At 36.1% G+C, this 23,150-nt stretch overlaps 1 protein-coding gene across 1 annotated transcript; it reads left to right on the top strand.

Moving 5' to 3' along the window:
• The first annotated feature begins 3,583 nt into the window (after nucleotides 1-3,583).
• LOC140151980 (dehydrogenase/reductase SDR family member 7-like) lies at nucleotides 3,584-22,945 on the top strand. The gene is made up of 8 exons (XM_072174282.1): nucleotides 3,584-3,721; nucleotides 10,417-10,499; nucleotides 14,598-14,771; nucleotides 15,897-16,136; nucleotides 16,984-17,103; nucleotides 19,005-19,186; nucleotides 20,251-20,302; nucleotides 22,758-22,945. Exons 1-8 carry the CDS (start codon nucleotides 3,691-3,693, stop codon nucleotides 22,767-22,769), a joined length of 894 nt encoding a protein of 297 aa, XP_072030383.1. The 5' UTR covers nucleotides 3,584-3,690; the 3' UTR covers nucleotides 22,770-22,945.
• Nucleotides 22,946-23,150: the final 205 nt, after the last annotated feature.

Below are 23,150 nucleotides of genomic sequence, written 5' to 3'. Positions count from 1 at the left end.
TGAGCTTTAAATGCTTTACCAAGATCTGGCCGGTCATGTCGTCATTTCGAGTCTTGAGTTTCACTTTTAGCCTGGGCCAGGGAGTGACCTCACAGTCAAGTTCAGTGCTGGGGGGGGGGGGTACTTAGGCCTACAAACAGTGGCGTAGTGTCATAGGGGAACGGGGGCACGTACCCCCCCCCCCAATCGATCTTAAATTTTTAAAATCCCTGTAGGAAAATGGCCGAAAAACGGCTTGTGCCCCCCAATCAGACCCGGTGCCCCCAATCAGACCCGGTGCCCCCCCAATCGGATGACCCACGCGTGCTACGCCACTGCCTACAAATGACCATATGGGGGCCTGCCACATGAATCATGGGTAGCATTTTTGGCCTTTTTTCAAGTTGGGCGGGGCGGGTGCTCCGGATGAAGCCCGCCTAAAAACTGAATTGAGCTTTAAATGCTTTACCAAGATCTGGCCGGTCAATGTCGTCATTTCGAGTCTTGAGTTCCGGGCTTGAGTTTCACTTTTAGCCTGGGCCAGGGAGTGACCTCACAGTCAAGTTCAGTGCTGGGGGGGTACTTAGTAGGCCTACAAACAGTGGCGTAGTGTCATAGGGGAACGGGGGCACGTGCCACCCCCCTCCCCCAATCGATTTTAAATTTCAAAAAATCCCTGTAGGAAAATGGCCGAAAAACGGCTTGTGCCGGCAGACCCGGTGCCCCCAATCAGACCCGGTGCTCCCCCAATCGGACCACGCGTGCTACGCCACTGCCTACAAATGACCATATGGGCCTGCCACATGAATCATGGGTAGCATTTTTGGCCTTTTTTTTGGGCGGGTGCGGCGTGCCGCACCCGCCCTATATTAGTATAGTCTGACTATTGACCTACTTTTTCACATGCAGTGTTTGCAGAAAATATTCGTGCTGGTTATATACCCAAAAACCCATAGAGGTAATAGTTTACAGCGAGTTTTGTAATTATTACTTGATTTTGATATTTAAGTAATACGATAAAGTCATCATAGGCAGTAATGTGTTGGTTTTAAAAGAAATAACAAAAATAATTATTTAAGTAATAGAAATACTATTCAGAAATTGCAGCAAGATTTGCAGATGTCTTTATTTGAACAGTACCAGTTCTCCAGTTTTGTAGTTTTCCTAATCTTTGGGCTAAATTAATAGCATGATAAAGGTCATAATTTACACTGACAGCTTCGCTATGTACTTTATAGCTTGTATGTGCATTGTGCTCAGTGTGTACATAGGCTATTTCCTTTTCAAATCTTGAAGTTGTGCTTGCTGATGCTTGTATAATGTATTAGACAAATTATTAGAATGCATGTGCAGCCCTATAGATGTCCTGCATATGTAGCACCAGTAGAAATGGCCCAGGTTGAATAAAATAAATAAACCTATGAATGAATATTTTATTCCCTGGATTATATTTATCGGGACAAAATAATGATATAGTTTGACGCTTTGAAATACAGTTATGTTAATCATGATATTAGTTAGAAAGTTAAAAATAATATGGAAATCTTGTAAAATCAAACTTTTCCCCTCATAAGTTGTATCAAAACAATATATTGAGGAAATAGATATGACAGATTTTGAAATGTTGATATGGAAAATAGCCCAGACATGTTGTCTCACCAGAGAAGATGAGCAGAAGTCTTCCTATCTGATGATAAAAAAAATCTTGAAGTTGTGCTTGCTGATGCTTATATAATGTATTAGACAAATTATTAGAATGCATGTGCAGCCCTATAGATGTCCTGCATATGTAGCACCCGTAGAAATGGCCCAGGTTGAATAAAATAAATAAACCTATGAATGAATATTTTATTCCCTGGATTATATTTATCGGGACAAAATAATGATATAGTTTGACGCTTTGAAATACAGTTATGTTAATCATGATATTAGTTAGAAAGTTAAAAAATAATATGGAAATCTTGTAAAATCAAACTTTTCCCCTCATAAGTTGTATCAAAACAATATATTGAGGAAATAGATATGACAGATTTTGAAATGTTGATATGGAAAATAGCCCAGACATGTTGTCTCACCAGAGAAGATGAGCAGAAGTCTTCCTATCTGATGATAAAAAAAAACCTCTAGGTATGATTACGAAAATGTTTTAAATAACTATTATCTACAAAACTTTTATAACAATGTTTTATATAAAATGCTAATATGAAACGTTTTCTGTTATGATGTGAAGGGTTAATATAAAAACAGGGAAAATCTGTTCCAACTGACCAGCAGGGAACCAAAGGATGGATCCAAACGGATACAACAGTGTCACACTAGCAATGGATATGATTAAAATCAGGGAAAATATGTCACAACATCCAATGGGGGAATAACATAAACGTATAAAGTTAAAAACTCTTTTAACTTTGTTTATACGTTTTGTGTTATTCCCCCATTGGAAATCGATGTTGTGTCGTATTTTCCCTGTTTTTAATTGTGAAGGGTTGCTCATTCTTTCATTTTTCTTGACAATTTTCATTTGCCCGCCCTATTCCTTTTAAAGGAATTTTTATTATATCAATGGTCCTTTTTTCAAAGTTTTTTCAATGTCCTCGGAAAATAGCCCAATTTTGCCTCAATCTAGTTAAAATTTCGCAATTGTCCAAAAAAATTTAGAAAAATTTGTAAAAACTATTAAAACAATATGGGTTAAATTTGGACGAAAATTTTGAATTTTGGTAGGCCTAGGCCTATATCAACAACGGGTCCAAATTAGGCTTGAAAATTTGGTATATTATGAGCTTTTATGGGTTCACTTCATAATGGAAAGATTTCTATACAAAAACGATTCTCTTATTATTATTAACCATCTATGCCAAGCAAGCAGGACAGCCGACATTTACTTCACTAAATTTGAGAAATCAACAAAATTCAGCAACAGTCAGCGTATCTTGGTCATATTACAATCGTAGTATCCAGCGACACGTTGGCCAAAATATGCGTTCTTTGATTGGCTATTCTAAATAAATAGTTTGTCACAATCGCTTCTCGCGTTGCTTGTAGTATAAACTAGTAACCATTCGCGTTCGGGGCAAAGGTTATGTTTACAAGTTCGCTATGCATGCTGAAAATGCGACAGATTGGTTGCTGCTATGATGCTAAATGAACTGATTGCAGCTCACTCAGTTGTGCAGCAAGCAAAGTGATGGAAGTTGCAGTGCTATGTGCGGACCAGAAGTAGAATTTGCAGTCAAGCTCATCCTTAATAATATTTTGCCGTCTTGGATTTACAATTCTTCTGTTCTGAGATTCTGCATGAAAACACAATATTCCATTTGATGTGAGTAAATAAAATGATCATTGTATTGGACTCTGGCAAACTTTACAACAGCGCTCATTTGAGTCTCCTCATCAGGCTTATCCAGCCTCTAGTGTTCTGAATTTTAATATTTCACAATTGAACATTAATTTTGTTTTCTAATATTTGTGCTAATATATTTTTCTATATTTTTTTTCTTCACAGAAATTAGTGTTATTGAAGAATTTGTTGACCAAACAACAAAGCTTGTGAAGGAAAATGAAGAAGCCACATTTTATTGGAGCTGTCATTGCAGCCACTGTGTTTTTCATTTTTTCTTCCCATTTCTACATTTTTTTTCCTTTTTTGCATCAGCAATATCAGTATTCTATTTATTCACATTGCTGGTAGCAGATGGAAACCTCACTTTGATGGCATATGAGGCATTGGGTAAAAACGGCGGTAAGTAGTTTAATCATTTTGATTAAAATCTAATGTAATTTTTTGATAGAAACAATTTGTCATTATTGCCATGGTTTCCAATGACCATGTCACGATATTGTGGCAAATTTGATCATGATATCGATTATATCCCGATAAATCAGTGGGCTTATAAAGTAGGCCTGTAGACACAAAAGGCATTTATATGTTCGGTATCACAACAGCCAGCAGCCTAAGATTGTGGTGGGGGAATACTTGGATGACTTACCTTTTTGCACCTACCCCCTGCCAGTGGTTATATAGTTCGCAACACAAACTTAAAAAAAAACACGGGCAAAACAAACACATTTATCGGTATCGGACATTTTCATATTGGTGCTGCACTGAAGTGTCATCTCAGTTTGGGTGCGCCGATGTGGATCATGTGCTAATGAATATTGATTTATTCTGGATAAATAATGGAGTATTAGTTACAATTTCAAGCATAGGAGTTTAGGCAAGAAGAAGCTGTGTAATTAATATTATGACAAACATGCAACTATTTAAGCTACAGGAGCCTTGTATTTTTTAGTACAAACTCTAATTGAGATCATGTAATTGCGTTGCACTACCTTTTTGCATACACTTTATCCCATACCGTTGTGCAGGGCTACTACGGTATGAGTTCCCTGTACTAGCCAGTGGTAGCCAGGGGAAGGGGCGCAGCTGCCCCCCCCCCCATGCGAGAAGTCTTCCCCTTTTTTGTACTTTTTAGTCCATTTTGACCATTTTTGTCAAAGTTCCACTCCCCTAATAAAAGTTGTCTCCCCACCCCTTTGCCCAACCTCTGAAAAAGTGCTGGCTACGCCACTGACTCCTAGACTGGAGCAATATAAACTCAAAATTTAGAAACAAATTGTTCTCTGTAACATAAGACTAATGAAAGTTGATTCTAAGTTTCCTGTCTCCTGCCTGCATCACTTTTCATTTTGGCCAAAACTTTCATTACTTTCATGAAAAAGTCAATGACAATTTATGATTTCAGCAGTTTGTCTTTAGTTGTAGATGCTGTAACAATGAAATTTTAAGGATTCAATCAATCAATCAATCAATCAATCAATCAATCAATCAATCAAATTATTTATCAAACAATACATGCAAATTTCTTTTCATTTTGATAAAAAGAAGCTCAAATCTTTTCTCAATCATGTCTGTAAAAATATATGCAATACCTGTTTTGACATGGTCTAACATCAGGCAGGTAAATAGCATTGCGATCTACCTAGCTGAAAAGAATTTCACTTGTTATTTAGGGGCTATCATTTTCTTCTGAAGGGGAATCCCAAATTTACAAAAAGTTGGCATCATTAAAATTGGGACCTCCATATTTCGGCAACAAAAATTTTATGACCTCTCCCCACACTGATACACCTTACCCCCAAACAGACTAATACTGTATTGAAATCAGTCTTTTTGAATAAAATAAACACACTATCTGTGGTCATCTTGTGACTCCCTACATTTTGGTCATCAAAAATTTTATGAACCCCCCTATATTTCTTTCCAAAAATTTATGACCCCCAGTATATTTGGGACACCCCCTTCTGAAGAAAATAATAGCCCCTTACCTCCTGTCTTACATCAACAATAAAGAAATACAGTCAAAATAATGAATAATGAAAAAGTCACCTCATCACTCTTAACAAAAAATATATGTGACAGGAAACTTAACATCAACTTCCAGTAGCCCGAGATAGATAACACTAATCAGGTTCAACACAATTAAAAAGTGTTTGTATTGTTGAGTATGAAATATATCTTACACAACACCTTATGATTTCAAATAAATGCCATCAAAATCTCATTGACAAGTCTGAAAAGGGTTGCCGATATATTTTTTGGGGGTGATGGGGAACATAAGTCCAACAATGTTCTTAAAATTGGCCATTATTTTCCCCCAACAAGTGGAATTTCCTGATTTTAAAATATTTTGACAAGGGGTGAACAAAGCCCAATGGGGGTAATGCCCCCATGGTTGTTCCACCACTGTGTATTATTGACCACAAAAAAATATTATTTGGTTCTCATCTAGAGGAAAAAATTGCCTTGTACCTGGTAATTATGCTGTGAAAATGGGTAATTTAGCTTAATTTTGACACACTGTTTGACCTTGGTGTACACCAATGAGAGAAGTGAACTTTTTTGAGTGCCCCTACCCCAGGCCCCCACCCTTTTCAAAGCATAAATCTACATTCTGCACCTTAATTTAGGCACCTCTTGACTCTTGCACAATCATTACCAATAGCTACCAATGAAACTTCAGAGTTCAAGACCAACTGACCCCATGCAGGTTTTGGTCACTGAACTAGTAATAATTTCTTAATGGAGATGTGCATACTGTAGTGTTGCTAAGTTACAGCACATCTGAGAGGAAATGTGTTTGCTGTTTCCAACAAAAGCCAACATTTGACGTCATTCGTTTTAAAGTATTAAGAAATGTGATTGCCCCCTAACCCTATATTATAACAGTCCATAGCCAGTCATTCTTTAGGGGAAATATACAAATCTGAAAAAGTGGACTTCAGTGCAGGGGGTTGTCCAGTGGCGTGCGCAGCACATTGAACGTGGGGGGGCAAGTTGTTCCATTCCCCCGATTGGAGTCTGATTTATAGGAGCAAATTTGGATGTTTTTAACGTTTTTCCCGAAACTCCCGAATGACCAATCTAAAGCGGTGGGGCATGGCCCCTGCCCGCCCCTTTGCATGCCACTGGGGTTGTCTGATGTGTCCCTTGCAAAATGTGAGTATAGGCAAGACATAGGCAAAATCACACACTGGGGTGGAATTTTGAGGGTATTTTGAATTTGAGGTGATGTCCACCCCACAGCAGGTTTGCTCTTAATTATACCAATAATCCTAATCACATTATAATTTCCTATTCTTAACCATATCAACCCCAGTGCTAAGTCTAATCCTAACCCATAAAACCTAACCCTAATCCTAACCTTAGAACCTAATCCTAATTCATCAGTGTGGCCACTTTATTTCTTAAGTCTTGCCCCAGTTTCATATCCATTCCTACAATTTGAAGAACATTCATTTTGTCATGTTTGTGAAAGAGTCATGATGTATTAAAATGGAGGATTTCCTGAATTGCTTTATGTGATGGCTGATTGATGACAACCTTGTAAGTTTTCCTTGGCAACAGTTTTCCCTAGCATTGTGTGGTGATCCAAAACCATGCTATATCATAAAACCTGGCTATGTCCAGAGAGAGCTGCTGCCAGTGACTGCTAATTCTTTTTTCTCGGGGACAGCGGTTAGTGAGTTGTGAGCTGTCACTGGGTTTTTAGCAGTTCTCAGTATATAGCATGATGCAGAGTATAGTATATAATGTGTAATAAAAAAAAAAGGCCCTGTGGTAGGGCTAGCCCAGTACTGCCCACACATGGTCTCAACCAACCAACCATCATTTGTTTGTTTTTTCCACAAAAACTACATCTATACAAAATAAAAAGTTTAAACCCAAATCATGACATAAATTATTATGTTAATATATAAATCCCGGGATATAAATTAATCATCAAACCCCTTTGGGATGATATGGTTAAAACTATTAGAAATATAAATGATATTGATTTTGATATCTCAACATTTGATGACAATTTTTGGGGTACCTGATGACATATGTTTTTGACATACTTGTTCTTGAGTGTGAAATATTACATTTATGTGTAATTTCAAAACAAAACTCCCACCAGGCTTTTATTAAAGTAAATAGGGAAACTGGGTATTTCATTGCTAAGAAGAAAAGCAAACTCTCTTGCCATTTTCGTAAATGGAGATTTGACATCTAATTTTCTGGTTTATCTTGTATTATGTTTGGGCAGTGTGGCTGCATTTATATTTTCATGGCCCTGGGCAAAGTTAAAATTTAGGGTCCTACTGGCTATCCATATCCATGTGTTACACCCCACCCCACCCCACCCCACCCCCCCCCTCACTCACTGTAACCTATTTCTCATTCCAAACTCACTACATTTTCCTGATGTTTCCTTCTTTTCGCCAGCCCATAGGGCTGGTATCTAATTCTTAGATGGGATTTGTGTACACTAAAGATTATAGCCTTCTTATATTGGTATGAATTATTTTTTTTACTTCTTGTGGTGGAAATGTTTTTGATGTCTGCTAATTCGATTTGCAAGGAAAAGAAAGTATGTTTTGCCGTTTCAACGAATCTAAAACGATTGAGTATTGCCAAAGTTATGTTTGAATTAATTATGACTTAAAAAGTTATCATAGGTTAGGCCTACACATATAAACATAAACTTGTTCTGCAATCAGCATATCAAAAAAATGACATGGTCAACAATTAGTAATTAAATGATCACTGGAACGAGGTCATATCAGTGGTCATATCATGTTGGTGCTACATGCGACGGATTCGCCGGTCATTTGTCGGACGTTGAACGATTGAATATAAGACGCCTGCAGGATTATTAGCGGCCACAACGCATAGAGAGACGAACGGGAATCGGACCCCCAAATCCGGTCATTTGTCGGTTGACTCCCAAATCCGGTCATTTGTCGGAAGGATCGGATATAAGACGCCTGCAGGATTATTAGCGGCCACAACGCATAGAAAGCGAGCGGAATCGGACCCCAAATCCGGTCATTTGTCGGACGTTGAGCGATCGGATATAAGACGCCTGCAGGATTATTAACGCCACAACGCATAGAGAGACGAGCGGGAATCGGACCCAAAATCCCACCGAATCTTCTGCCGGACTGGTGATTTTTCCACCGAATAAAATATTTTTGTATTCGGTGATGTACGTTGATCCAGTCCGTCGTAGTGTGACAGACCTATTTGCAGGAGTTTCGGACTAACAATCAACACATTCAAAAAATACAGTTTAAAGGTGAAGATTGTAGTGAATGATCAGTCCTTTATCATGTGCTTACCACTATCTACTTTATAGTAAACTATACATTGCGAAATAATATAAAATCATTTTAAAATAAAATGTGCATGTAAGTTGAGTTTATTGCAATGTATTTCTTGATTTTAATAATAAGCATGGGTAAAAAGCAGTAAAGACAAAAATACAGAACAATTTGGAATAATGAATTAAAGAGTTGACAGGAGTTATAGGAGTTAATGTTTTTTGCTGTTTCAGTGTGCATGTTCTCACCATTGATGGTTTGGTGAACTGTCATGTAACATGGATGTAAGCGTGATCCTAAAAAATGCCTTTCACGGTGACCCAAACTATTTACAAGACCTCTTCTGCATTGAGGCTGGCCTTCCCTTTTAAAGGGAATTTGTTATTGTATAATTTAATCTCATTTGGTTTTTTCCTGCCAAATTTGGGGCCCTGTGGATTTTGGGTCCTAACCCTGTGGTAACCAGCCCTGGGGCCAGCTTTGTAGTAATAATTATACTAGGTACTCTGCTAGGTACTAGTGGTAGATATGGCTTCATTGATCTTTTGGTTTGTCTCCTAACATATTAATCCTCTCCACCCAGGTGTCGACTGCAGACGACAAGTTTTTTAAAAAAAATTCAAAAATATCAGAGTTGTACATTTTCATGACCGTATTTGGAATCAGCATGAAAAATGCATTTAATAAAATGAGTAGGTTCAGTGGTTCTTAAGATAGCTTTAGTGTTGATGGCTATCACACAGAGCATTAAGAAGGATCTGTGTCACATATGTATTCTGACAATGCAGTTATTAACCATAACAGAGTACCTGTCATCATACTAATTCAACCATGTCACTAATAATCACAAAATCATATGGTAACGGCATCATCATAAGACATTTATAATGTTTGCTGTAATTGGATGAACAATTGAACATGGATGATAATATCAGAAAATTAATAACTTGGGCGACAGGGAAAAAACATGTTCTACAGGGCTGGCTGACCTAGACTGAAAAAAGTAATCTGAGCATTTTTTTTTCAGACTTTTCAAGCTTTCTGTGATATCTTCCAAAAAATAATAATATGTGACCCAATCTGATCCACTCAGGCCAAAGTCAGCAATATTGAAAATTGAGTTACTACTATATTACTAAGCTGCTCAGCATGTACAATTAGTGATGTTGAATCCCCAGGTCTCTTGAATACTTGATGGCAAAGTTATGAGCCTTTTATATGTGTATTTTCTTATGTTTTTATTGTTTTTTTCTTCTCCCTTTTTGCCTATATCTCAGTTTCGTTATTGCCGACTTTAGCCTGATTGGACTAGATCTGGTCACAGAAACTCGATCCACCTGTAGAAAAGGCTTTTTTCTTCACTGCCTTGCCAACATCACTTTTAATACAATGATGATTCAGTGCTGTTATATAATTTTCAAAAGTAAAACTGTCAAATGCTGTTTATAATGTCCTTACATTTCCAGGCAGGAACCCATAAATTAGTTTCTTCAGTCCATTATTTTCCAGGAACATTTAATGATGATTCATTTTTAGTTCCCTAATAAAAGTATAGAATTATTACCATCATTTCCATGCAGGATAAACAAATAAGTATTTTGTTGATAAAATGTATAACATCACAATTTCCAAGAATAAAATTGAGCACTGTCTTTGCTAGAATTTCAAAATTCTTGGTAATGAATTCCCTTCATGAATATTGAAAACTGGGTCATATTAATGATCTTTATTGTGTATACTCTCAAGCTTTTATTAATTTTAAATTTGCCCATTTCATTCATTTATTTGCAGATGATCTTCAAGGTAAAGTTATTTGGATAACAGGAGCATCAAGTGGAATTGGAAAAGCTCTGGCATTACATTTAGCAAGAAAGGTAAGCAATCAGTTGTCTTTAATCGTACCTTGCTATCACACATATATATTTCAAAAGATGTAACAAATTTCAGGCAATATTATCTTGAAAGGTGTATGATATTGAGATTTAATCAGACCCGTAGCCAGGGTTTATTTTGGGTGGATGCGACATGACAGGCAGGCTCAAAAGGGGACTTTTGTGAATTTTTTCTTCAAAGATGTGGTGATTTTTAACATTTTTATAGAAAAAGTGGAGCTTTTTATTCAGATTGGTATTTAGGGGTGTGTTTGTTGCATTACTTTGGCTATTACTTTGGATTTGATATAGGGCGCCCTATTTTGAGGCTGAAATTACAAGATTATGTTTTGAACTGACATTATCAGACATTGGCATGATTGGGAGGATGTCTGATAATTTTCAAATATTTGATAATGGTTGGTAGCAGTATGTTTGATTTGAAATGTTCTTAATATTCAAGCTTCAAAATGATACATAACTTGGCTTAAAAGACCTCACTTTGTGTGTGTGAACTTGAATTAACTATTTTTCAAAAACACCAACATGCCACTTAGATCATTCTCAGCCCACATTTTGTATGTGCATGTGAAGCAAAATTTCTATTTGGGGGTCTATAATCTATGGAGTTTAGATTTGGGTCACATACTCTGCACTTTCACATTTTCTACCATGAAATTGAGACTGACCTGTTAATAAAGGTGTAACATATAATGTACTATGTGTCACCCACATTCCTGATCTAATGTTGCATTCATGTTTATAAAGTGGTTTAATTGTTATAATTTTGAATTCCTGCATGTATTGAAAGTATTTTGTTCAAATGTAAGGTCACTGGAATGACTTTTTAAAAGTTTGGTGAATTTTGATGTTTGTCATTAATATATCACTTATTCTCAATTGTTCGTTTTAAAGGTGTGCTTTCTCTCTTTCAAATTGTTTTCTAGTTATATAGGGGTCCTAAATTTTGTCTAAAGGCCCTCATGTGACATTGCATACTGAACATGATTCAACAATGGCATATGACTGGGAAGGCATGCAGTCCTTGTCTGAAAAACTCCCGGGAAAAACTGGGATAAAATGGACCAACAGTGATGTGTATCTTTCTTTCAGCCCATTTTAGACCCAATTTAATGTAAAAGTTGCACATTTTGTGCAATGGCATAACGTCATAGGGCACAAATAATATACTGAAACATTTCTCATGGTGATGTTATTTTGTGAGCAGGACAATGTATTGCATTATATAGCATTGTAATGCTGCCTGTGTTGAAAATTTTGCCTGTTGTGCCCCTGATTTTTTGTTAAAGCGTATAAAGAGCATATAAATTTTTTGTTCTACTTTACAATTCTAAAAAAGTAATACTATAACAACATTACTGACTTTGTTCAAAAAGTTGGCAAAAATCACTTGGCATTTGTTACTGTGCACAGCAACGAAGTGCGAATTTTGATATGCTTGAGTAAATTCACATAAGGTGCTGCACCTAACTGCATGCATGCAACACCATTCTAATGATTTTGATCATCTTCTACTCTTCCCTGAGTAGATCATTATAATATCAAATCTAAACACCATGCCATAGAATTCACCATATCACGTCCAAGCTCACATTGGGCGCCCCATTCCTTTTTTAAAGGAATTTTTATTAAATATCAATCCACAATGTTTATATGTGTCTTTGCTAATTATAAACAGAGTACCGGTATATGAAACATGGTACTATACTTTAAGCTTAAAGACTCCTAGTACTTGATATGATAATAACACCCGTCTCAGAGACTCTGAATGTCACCCAAGTATGAAATTAACATCTGGCATCCTTTTTACAAATTTGCATGCATATTGTCTAAAACAGGGAAACCATTCAGTGGCATTTATGAAATGTGCGCATTCATAGGATCTTATGCTGGAACTAAAGTTTGTTCGGCTTATATAAGGCAGAAATTATTCGGCTTTTGTTACTTGCGCGCATCAATAAAGTCCCAACTCACGCCCACGTAAATTCACATAAGCGCACGCCAGTCACACATTACGCAGAGCACAAGTAGTGTAATATTACGCCCAACTGGATGCATGCCCGCCATGCATGCTATACTAAATCAATACATGGTATTATGAGTCTTATTTTTTCTCGCCTTACTTATATAAGCCGAACAAACTTAAACTTGAAATTATTCTAAACAGACTGTAAATCCATCACCTTTCAAGGTTGTAAATCGCAGCAAATGAATTTTCCAAAGGGAAATGGGAAGTGCGCAAGATTGATTCTATCCCAGGCTAATGATAGTCTTGTTTCATTATACTGGTACATTTACATCATGATTCATTAATAATGGTAGTATATTAGTACTATAGTGGTAGTATATCAAAGAGGCCCAATGTTTTAGTTTATAAAATTATAACTCTACATGTAAAGCGTATTTGAAAGCAGAAGTGATAGAAACTATCACTGAAACTTTTATAAAATAATGTCAGTATTTAAAGTTGTATAAATTTGTACAGGACCGTAGATGAATATGTTGCTGGAGATTTTAGAATGTAAAATAACACCTCTCTAGTAAAGATGATTATGCTTCTGAGAAAAGTTACATGGTAATCTTGATGTCATGTTTTATAACTTATGATGTTGTGTGTTTATATATTAGCTACAAAAATAAATAATTTTTTTAATAGTCTGTGCCCCACTCTGAAGAAACAGTGATGAAAACTGACGACCTATGCCCGCTGCCAGAGCCATGTGGGTGAAATGTCTGTCTGTTATGGTTTTGCCACTTTGTCACACCAGTTTAGAAGTATATAAATAATTTATGTTAGATCAAAATCACATCTACGTAGTACTGGATCTTATACTTTGTATTATGTTAATTCCATTAAGTTATTATATAGGTCTACAAATATTTATCATGTTTTCATTCCACATTTCAAAGCATAACAAATTCTTGTTATTATTTTAATCATTGCATCATCATTGTAATCATAATTCTCGCTATTCACAATAAGGGCGCCGCCAGCGGTTTGCGATGTAATCGTGATGTATCATGGGAAAAGGTCGACATCCAAGTCCGCGCAATACGAATATTTCCATGCTATTACATAGGAACACGTGACAATATTTTTTAGTTTGTCAATATAACGGTATTACACGCAAATCGATAGAGAAAAATTAATTGTGCACATTTCAAATCACATTATTAAGTATTATTGAGTATCGATTCGCGTGTAACACCTTTATTTTGACAAACTAAAAAATATTGTCACATGTTCCTATGTAATAGCATGGTAATATTCGTATTGCGCGGACTTCGATGTCAACCTTTTCCCATGATACATCACGATTCCATCGCAAACCGCTGGCGGCGCCCTTATTGTGAATAGCGAGAATTGATATGATCAGCATCATCATCAACAACATCATTGTCATCATCATTGATGCATGCAGTCATCATCATCAGCATCATTGTCATCAATCAGCATCCAAACATCATCTCCATCATAATAGAAAAATCATCATTATCATTGGTTTCTCTATTTACATACCGTAAAATGGGATAACTTTTAAAGCAGTGGTTTTTAAACCACTGCTTTCCAACAAAACCAATTAGATTTCAAATTAACTCTTTTTTATGACATTAGGGTTACCTTCTACACCCTGAAGTTGAAAAAGATGTTTTTATAAGGATTTTTTTAAGGATGCCCTATAGGATAGCCTGACCAAAGTTACCCCTCATTTGGGGTAACTTTGGTCAGAGTATTACATTCCATGAAGAAAAAAAATTGATTTTCGCTGTATATGGGCAAGTTTTTTTTTGTTGTGACATTTGACCCCTTGCAAAATTAATCAAGGACACATCCTTTTTCACAAATTATATCGATTTTTATTTTTCGTGAAAAATCCCAAATATTTCCTTAATTTCGAGGAAAATGGACAATGAGAGACTATTATTTCTTTCGAACATATTTCTTTACAAATTGACACCAAATATGACTAAAAACAATATTGCTGTTTGGAATTATGAACATTAAAAAAAATTTGACCGACCAAAGTTACCCCGCTGACCGAAGTTACCCCATTTTACTTTATTATTCTCTGTACATAGGGTGCAAAACTCATATTATCGGCTAGGAATGAGGACAGCTTAAAGCAAGTGAAGGATGAATGTCTATCTAACTACTCGGGTCAGTCCAGTGATATATTGGTGCTTCGTCTAGATGTCACAGATTTTGATTCACACAAGGAAGCTACACAGAATGTATTGAAACATTTTTCTAAGGTAGATATGAGAAAAACATGAATGTTTATCTTTGGATGTAATAATAAGGTGTCACATAAAGTGGTTCAAATTGCCAGATGTAATAGTGTTATTACGAGGGTGTTTTGGCAAGGATATCAGAGGCATACCACATCTGAGTTATCTCTCCATGTACTCGCCTGTATAAACTTGCACTGCATGGGGTGTATTCTGGAGGGGGTGGAATATAGCTCAAGCCAGCTCAGAAATAACTTGGGTGTTTCTGAAATAGAACATATTTTGAAAGCTTAGTCAAAGCATGCATTGAAACAGTTTTCAAAGTTAAATGTGAAAATATTGTCTTTGGATGTTAATAATAATAAAGTGTCACAAAATGTGGTTCAAATTGCCAGATGTAATATAGTTTTATTGCCAGGGTGTTTGGGCAAGGATATCAGAGGGCATATAACACATCTGGAGTATCTTCATATGAACATTTTGTATAAACTTGCACTGCATGGGGTGCATTCTGGAGGGGAAGGTGGAATATAGCACTTGCCAGCTCAAAAAATAACTTGGTTATTTCTGGAATAGAACACATTTTGAAAGATTAGTTAAATCTTTATATAAAAAAAGTCAAATACTGCAATATTTTGGTTGACAATCACATAAGCAGGGCTAAATTAGGTCTATGAATCAGGACTTGATTATTTTTTTAAACAAACAATAAGGCCTCTTACTAATATATTTATTTAAGTAACATACAGGGGCACATTGGCGCATGCAGCGGTGCGGGCTCTGCCTTGTAATTGGTGTAATTGGTGCAGCGGTGCCATCGTGTTGTACTCTTGGGCAAGGTGCTTTACTTTACTTGCTTCTCTCTACCCAAGAGTGAAATGGGGAGCTGTTATGATTATTGTCCATTGAGTGCCGCCCCATAGGTATAAGCATGCTTATGGGCATTGTACGGCAGCTGACATATTCTAACGACAGCGGAATAAATGTAAATCGCTTTGATGCATGTGCACATGTGAAAGGCGCTGTATAAATATCAACTTTTTTTTAAATTTATGCCACTTTTCCATTTTCAAAACATTTCGTTTTGCCAAGAAGGTATCTGGTTATTACCTATTTATAGCAATCTTCATTTTATCTTCATTTTTACAGATAGACATCTTAATCAATAATGCTGGTCGCAGTCAGCGTGCATATGCTTCACAGACGATCCTAGACATGGACAAGGCTCTTCTTAACACCAATGTTTTGGGTGTCATCTCATTGTTTAAAGCTGTTCTACCTAGTATGCTTACTCAAGGCCATGGGCAGATAGTCAATATGAGCAGTGTTTCAGGAAAGATGGGCACCGTGTTTGCAGCTACGTACTCTGCAACTAAATTTGCACTACATGTAATGAGATACTTATGATATTTTACTCTTGCATGCCAAAACTGACATTTTTGCCAATTAGGTTGCTTTTGCCATAGACAGCAGCACACTCTAATTTCGTACTAGTCATTTTTTTGAGTAGGATCTCTACTCATTTATTTTTGATCCCTATTTTGATGGGAGATACTGTTCATTTTGATTAGGTGTATTATCATTTTGAACCGACAATCTTATCAAAATTATTAGTTTCCGTTTCATTTCAACAAGTAACTTTTCAAATTGACAAGATCCAACTCATTATTTGGCAAGATTATCCATTTCATTAACAAGATTCTGTTAAGTCCCCCTCTGACAAGACAAAACTACTGAAATTGGAATTTTGGTCTTTTTTGACAAGACAAACTACTCAAATTTGATAAGTTGGGTCATTTTTTAAATTACAAGGCAAACTTGTCAGGTTTTCAAATTTGATAAGTTTCTTGTCATTTTGATGAGAATAACCGATTCATTTTGAAGAGAGAAATCTGTTATGTCCCCATCTGAATAGTTTCCCTTACCAAATTTGATAAGTTTCTATTCAAAATGAGTAGATCGTTTAAAAAGTTAAATGTCTATGCTTTCATCTACGATGACAGTAGTCAGGTCATTCACCTTTTTGGTAAATCCCAAAAGCCTTTGCGGATAGACCTGTGATGTCATCATGTTGATACGCACATTGTTGCTGCGCACTTCACAACTTTCAAATGCACAGAATAAATGTTTAACAATAGGCATACTTTTTGTATACTATATAAACAGCTTAATATCATCATAGTGTATTTGATATCTACTAGGGCCTAATGGCAATGTTCTTTTTTGTGTTTTTCAGGGCTATTTTGACGCCGTTCAAACGGAAATATTCGATAGAAATATTCATATCACAAATGTGTGCCCAGGTCCAGTAATCTCAAACATAATACAGAATGCAGCTCAGAAAGATTTTGACCAGGTATTATTTTTATGTATTTTCAGAGTTTTTATTTCAAATATGGACCAACATAGAATAGCTGGGGATGCCGGAATAGCTGGGCAATGCCCAGTACCAAACTATTTTATCTTGATCCTAATAAATCCATAGGTTCTAAATCTCAGTGACCTAGCTAGGGGTTGTGCATGGCACCCAGGACAAGGATACAGAATGGCGCCCCAAACTTGTAAAATATTTTTTGCCAAAAGAAATTGTTTCCAGGGTGCTCGAGAATCTAAAAAGCAAGGTGTGGGAATAAATTTTTCAATGCACATATTTGTAGCAATTCAAATTTTGTTCATTTTTATGCAAGCAGGCAAAAGGGAAGAAGCAAATTTGCAAATTTTGGCAACATATCATATCAGTGCACACAAAATTTTGAATTTTTGGTCAAATTTTTTTTAACCAAGGGCGACTTGGCGTCCCGTAAAACGGCAACTCGTTAATAGCCACATATGCTTATTAACACATTTTTATGGAATGATATACAGGTGGTATTTTCATGGTGTACGCTATCTTCTGAAGATAGCTCACATTACATACGGTATGTAATATGTTGTCATTTAGCTGTTCACTGCCTTCTACAAACCACAAAAGAAGAAAGTGGAAGTATATTCAAATTACAAATTAATGGGCCATTCCAGTTGAAATCCAAACTACCCCTGTGAAAGATTTTGGAAATATCTTTCACAGGGGGAGTATGAATTTCAAATGGAATGAACACACAAGGCAACTTAATTTGAATTTCATACACCCTCTGAGAAAGATTCAACCTGAATCTTCCATGGAGTGAGGGTGAATTTCAAATGGAGCTGCTAATGTACATGTGGTCATTCCATTTGATATTCATACTCGCCCTGTTAAAGATATTTTCAAAATCTTCCACATGGGTATTGTGCACTACAGGGTTGAGTGAAGGCATTTCCCACTTGGCTCCAGCTCCCTTGATGCTCAAACAACCCTGCAAAAATTAACCAGATTTTTAAATGGAAGCTATTAAGACTAAAATCATAAACCACAAATTTCAGGATTTTGCCTAGTGAGAAACATCCCACCTTAGCGTCCTTAATCATATGGGTGTCTATCGTGCTACGGTGGGAACATATTGTGTATATTTTCCATTCACCACACAATTTCAATGGACCCTGGACAAAACCAGTTGTCAAGTTGGCTCCACGAGCATGCTGTGTGGACTATATTTACTGGGGACCATCATGATCTTCCGCCGACTTCCGCTACATGTTTCGGGACTACAATATTGGCCAACATAGTGAAGAGTTAGTATTCCATTTAAAAAAAATGGCAGTATGATAACAGTCAATGTCTGTGCTGACGAAACTAAGTTGGACGTGATCAACTAACAGTATATAATACCGAATTTATTAATTTGTTTTGAACAATTCATTGATGCCAGCACTGGTGGCATCCATTACTGCCTGTAGACAGAATGTCTGGAAAGGTGATCTCAACACTGTGGGTGGTCAATTTTTAGACCAAAATTTTCTAAGTTTGTGCGAGCATAACAAGACTTTCCGTCGATGGATTTTTATTTCCATCGGTAAATATTTTCTAAATTAAGTTTTTCATAACTTATTAAAAAGACAGAGACCCCTGCTGTATAATAAACTACCTAGGTAAGTTTTGAGTAATCTTGATGAAAATTATCAAAAAAGTGCCTATTCTTTTGTGTGTGTATGGTCCATCACCTGTCACTAGGTAGTCTTGTAACATGTCTAATGGCGCTGCCCATGGCCACTCAATGAATTGTTTAATTCGAATTAATCAATTCGATATTATAGACTGACTAATTTTGCCCTTTTGAAAACATGCAAATACCTTTCCTTTACCATTGTCAGCATCAAAAATTTTTTTTTTTCTTGCAGCCTCCACTGAAGAGTGCAGATGGATATGGTGAGCGCTCATTCTGGTTTCTAATGACAGCAGAGAGGTGTGCAGAATTAACCACCATTGCCATGGCCAATCAATTAGGAGAGGTCTGGGTCTCTAGGCAACCAATCTTATTCTTGACATATTTTGCTTATTATCTACCTCATTTATATTCATTGTAAGTTGAATATTAAGGGTGCAAGAAGGAATATAATTATTTGAAGGGAATTTTAGGCTTAATTTTCAGTTTATCCTTAGTGTAAGAGAGCACGAAATACTAATAGGATTAGAGTTAGGATTTAGAGTTAGGGTAAGGGTTAGGGGTAGGATAAAGGTTAGGGTTAGGATTAGGGTTAGGATTAGAGTTGGGATTTGTTTGGTATTCTTTTACATGAAGGATACACCTAATTTTCCAAAAAATTGCTGCAAAAAGTGGAAATTTACATAATTTAGAGAGGGGGTTGCCTAAAAATTGCCCCCCCAACAAAAGCAACAATCATCAGGGGCATAACCCTTTGGGACAGATTTTCAGTAAAATTAGGATGGGAAAAATTCATTATTTTATTAAATCTGCCCTTTTGGGGTATCTTTCCCCTCTTTCATTCTCAAATACTGTGCTTCCCCCCATGACGAGGCTAGTTTACACTCCTGCATGAAATGATATATTTCAGTCAGTTAATGTTAAGGTTTTATAAATCCTATCAAATTCAGTCCTTCCTGCACTCATCTTAAATATTGTTTAAAAAAATACTTTTTTGTCCTCCACAAGTAAGTAGGCTACAGTGGCATGCCTGACAAGGGTTGGAAACATTTCACCCTTGCCAATTTTGAAGGGGGTGCACCAGCTCTAAAGGGGATAACCTGTTGTGAATTTTTACTTCAAAAAGGGCTGATATTGAATTTTACAGAAAAAAGTGGACCTCTTTATTCAGATTGTGATTTTGGGTGATTCATGACCCCCTCCATGGCTTTGGCTACACCTATAATTATAGGGATGCATAGGCATGAGACAGGTTCAATAAAAAAGAGGAAAGAACAAAAATGAATTCAAATCTTTTATACTTTTAGTTTACAGGGAGGAAAATATTCAAAGTAGGTATTCCTCAGAGGAGCAATCACCCATTACAATTTTGAGGCATTTTACATGTTCAAATTTAATACAGAAGTTATAAAATAACTACACACTCTGCAAGTACTTAACTTGTAAAAAGCTTAACTTTTGTGTTTATTTCATGTTTTCAGTTTTGGTAAGAGGTTAGGCAAGAAACGTGCAGAAATAATGCTGGAATCACAAGTAAGTATCATACCCCAAACATGCTCATCTATCATGGCACAAGTTCTTTAACCCCAGTACATTTGTACATTCATTGAATGACCTTTGAATAAAGTGGTTACAAAACTCATTCTCCAAAACTTCAGGTCAAATTTTGTAACCTGATTGTTTAATGGCGGTACCGCACTGGTACCATCAAAGATGAGATCATTTTGGTCCATAGTGTATATATAGCAGCTACTTACTGCTGCTGAATACTAGTATTCCTTATTATGTACTCTGCACTTGGCCTCAATCACTAGGATCCACAACATGCTCATCAAGGCACAGTTCTTTAACCCCAATACATTTGTACATTCATTGAATGACCTTTGACAATTTGGGTACAAAAACTCATACTCTGCAACTAGAGGTCATATTTTGCACCATGATTGTTTCATTGAGGTTATTGAACTATGCCGTTGAGATGAGGCCATTGTGGTCCATAGTGAATATCATCTGATGCTGAAGTACACTGAAGTCTTATTGAAAGGTTATATGTACAGAGCAAGTGTACAGGATATTAAAAAGTGAACATACACTATGGACCACAATGGCCTCATCCCAATTCCATAGTTCAATAACCCCTATTAAACAATCAGAGTGCAAAATTTGACCTCAAATTGCAGAGTATGAGTTTCTGTACCCAAATTTTTAAAGGTCATTCAATGAATGTACAAATGACTTTGGGTTAAAGAACTGTGCATTGATAGATGAGCATATTATGGATCGTAGTGAAATTCATTAAAGCTCAAATCCCAGATCATTTGATTGTGTTTTTCATTAGAATTTGATCCCGATGGTGGTGCAGGTGCATTTAAATGCGAAAGAGTAGAAAATTATTCACATTGTGTTCAATTCCTTGTTAAAAGTCAGATTGTATTAAAGAATATTGAGTTACATTGACCTAAATAATGGGCTATTCTAGTTGAAATCCACACTACCCCTGATTTCGGAAATATCTTCCACACAGGGGGAGTATGAATTTGAAATGGAATTAACACATTTAATAATAGGCAGCTCCATTTGAATTTCATACACCCTCTGAGTAAAGATTCAACCTGAATCTTCCACTGAGGAAAGGGTGAGTTTCAAATGGAGCTACCTATCGTGCTCATTCCATTTGAAATTCATACTCCCCGTGGAAGATATTTCCACAATCTTCCACAGGGGTAGTGTGGATTTTAAATGGAATAGCCCATTGCTAATGCTTGATGACCTAAATAGAAACTAAAAGACTCTTGTGTGAAAATATAATTGTTCCACTGCTATGCTGAACTCAAACCTATTTTCAGCAGAACAGTACATTTGGATATATGAGCTATGCCTGAAGGATGAAAAGTAGATTAATTTCATAAAATATTCTTTATAATATGAAGTGACCTCTCAGATAGGCAGCTCCATTTGAATTTCATACACCCTCTGAGTAAAGATTCAACCTGAATCTTCCACTGAGGAAAGGGTGAGTTTCAAATGGAGCTACCTATCGTGCTCATTCCATTTGAAATTCATACTCCCCGTGGAAGATATTTCCACAATCTTCCACAGGGGTAGTGTGGATTTTAAATGGAATAGCCCATTGCTAATGCTTGATGACCTAAATAGAAACTAAAAGACTCTTGTGTGAAAATATAATTGTTCCACTGCTATGCTGAACTCAAACCTATTTTCAGCAGAACAGTACATTTGGATATATGAGCTATGCCTGAAGGATGAAAAGTAGATTAATTTCATAAAATATTCTTTATAATATGAAGTGACCTCTCAGAGCTAGATCAAAGTGAAATATATACTGAATGGACAAACCAACCTAAAATCTTAAGTTAATAGTGGCAACTCTTTATAGGGCAACTTTATGTTACAACAGGAAAGTAAGAGTATCTACTCCCACTTCCCGAGTTACAATCATGTTGCCAAAATAACTATGATATATAATGTGTTAAGATTACAATATGAAGGAATGTAACTATTACAACTGAAATTTTGTTTTTTTTAATAGTAAGTGTAACTTACTTTTTTCAAATCTGATGAAACATTCTCAGGGGCATTATTGGGTCTTGTCAAGGGTGTTGAAGGTGCAGACCTTTTGTTTTGAATACCCTTTGCAGGACTTTTACCATAAACAAGATTTTTTTGCCATTTACAGCAGATTTTTTTATTACACTTTCCTGGACTGATGTAAAAAATTCTGCCTTAGTCCTACATAAGCAATTTATGAAGTTTTTTGGTATTTTGAGTTATTAGGATTCAACAGCTTGTTGAGGGGTGGGGAAGGGCTAAGCGTCTCTCGGTTTTCTAAAAATCATAAAAATTCAACATGTTTTGAGTTATCAATAAAACCCTCAAACCTGAGTTGTCCTATTAGTATAAAACCATCTAGTGCATGCTCCTAATTCAGACAATAGCGTATAATATTATATTTGGTTATTAATTTCAGAAGCAGAAGTAATGTTCAGATGGAAACTTGAAGAAACAAAGTGGAATTATCACATCTTTCATACAGAACCTGCTCCAAGGTGGGTCTTAACCCTAAAACTTTTGGGCCTAAAGTATATATAAGTATATACTTATGGAAAAGACTTGATGAATCCATCTTTGAAGTCAAATTTGGGAAAAATGCAGAGTTTGGGGAAAATCCCAATTTTACCAAACATTTTTTGGGAAACGTAATAAAAACATTCTTGAGTAAAAATATTTTTTATTAATTTTTAAAAACTACATATAAATATCTAGAACTTATTAAAAAAAACCCACGATTTTCACCCAAATTTCAATTTTTTTGGGTAAAGTTGATCAAAATTTAAAAAAAAAATGGGTTCTACATCATCTA

Source organism: Amphiura filiformis, chromosome 5 (assembly GCF_039555335.1).
Source record: "Amphiura filiformis chromosome 5, Afil_fr2py, whole genome shotgun sequence".
In the NCBI taxonomy this organism is placed as follows: Eukaryota; Metazoa; Echinodermata; class Ophiuroidea; order Amphilepidida; family Amphiuridae; genus Amphiura; species Amphiura filiformis.
This window is presented reverse-complemented; position numbering and strand designations above follow the sequence as displayed.

Excerpts from the sequence above, each read along its gene's own strand:
- LOC140151980 (XM_072174282.1), top strand. The coding sequence starts at position 3,691 with ATGGCATATGAGGCATTGGGTAAAAACGGCG. Across the intron at positions 10,500-14,597 it reads CATTACATTTAGCAAGAAAG|GGTGCAAAACTCATATTATC; the intron begins GTAAGCAATCAG and ends CTCTGTACATAG. Across the intron at positions 19,187-20,250 it reads CTACCTCATTTATATTCATT|TTTTGGTAAGAGGTTAGGCA; the intron begins GTAAGTTGAATA and ends TCATGTTTTCAG.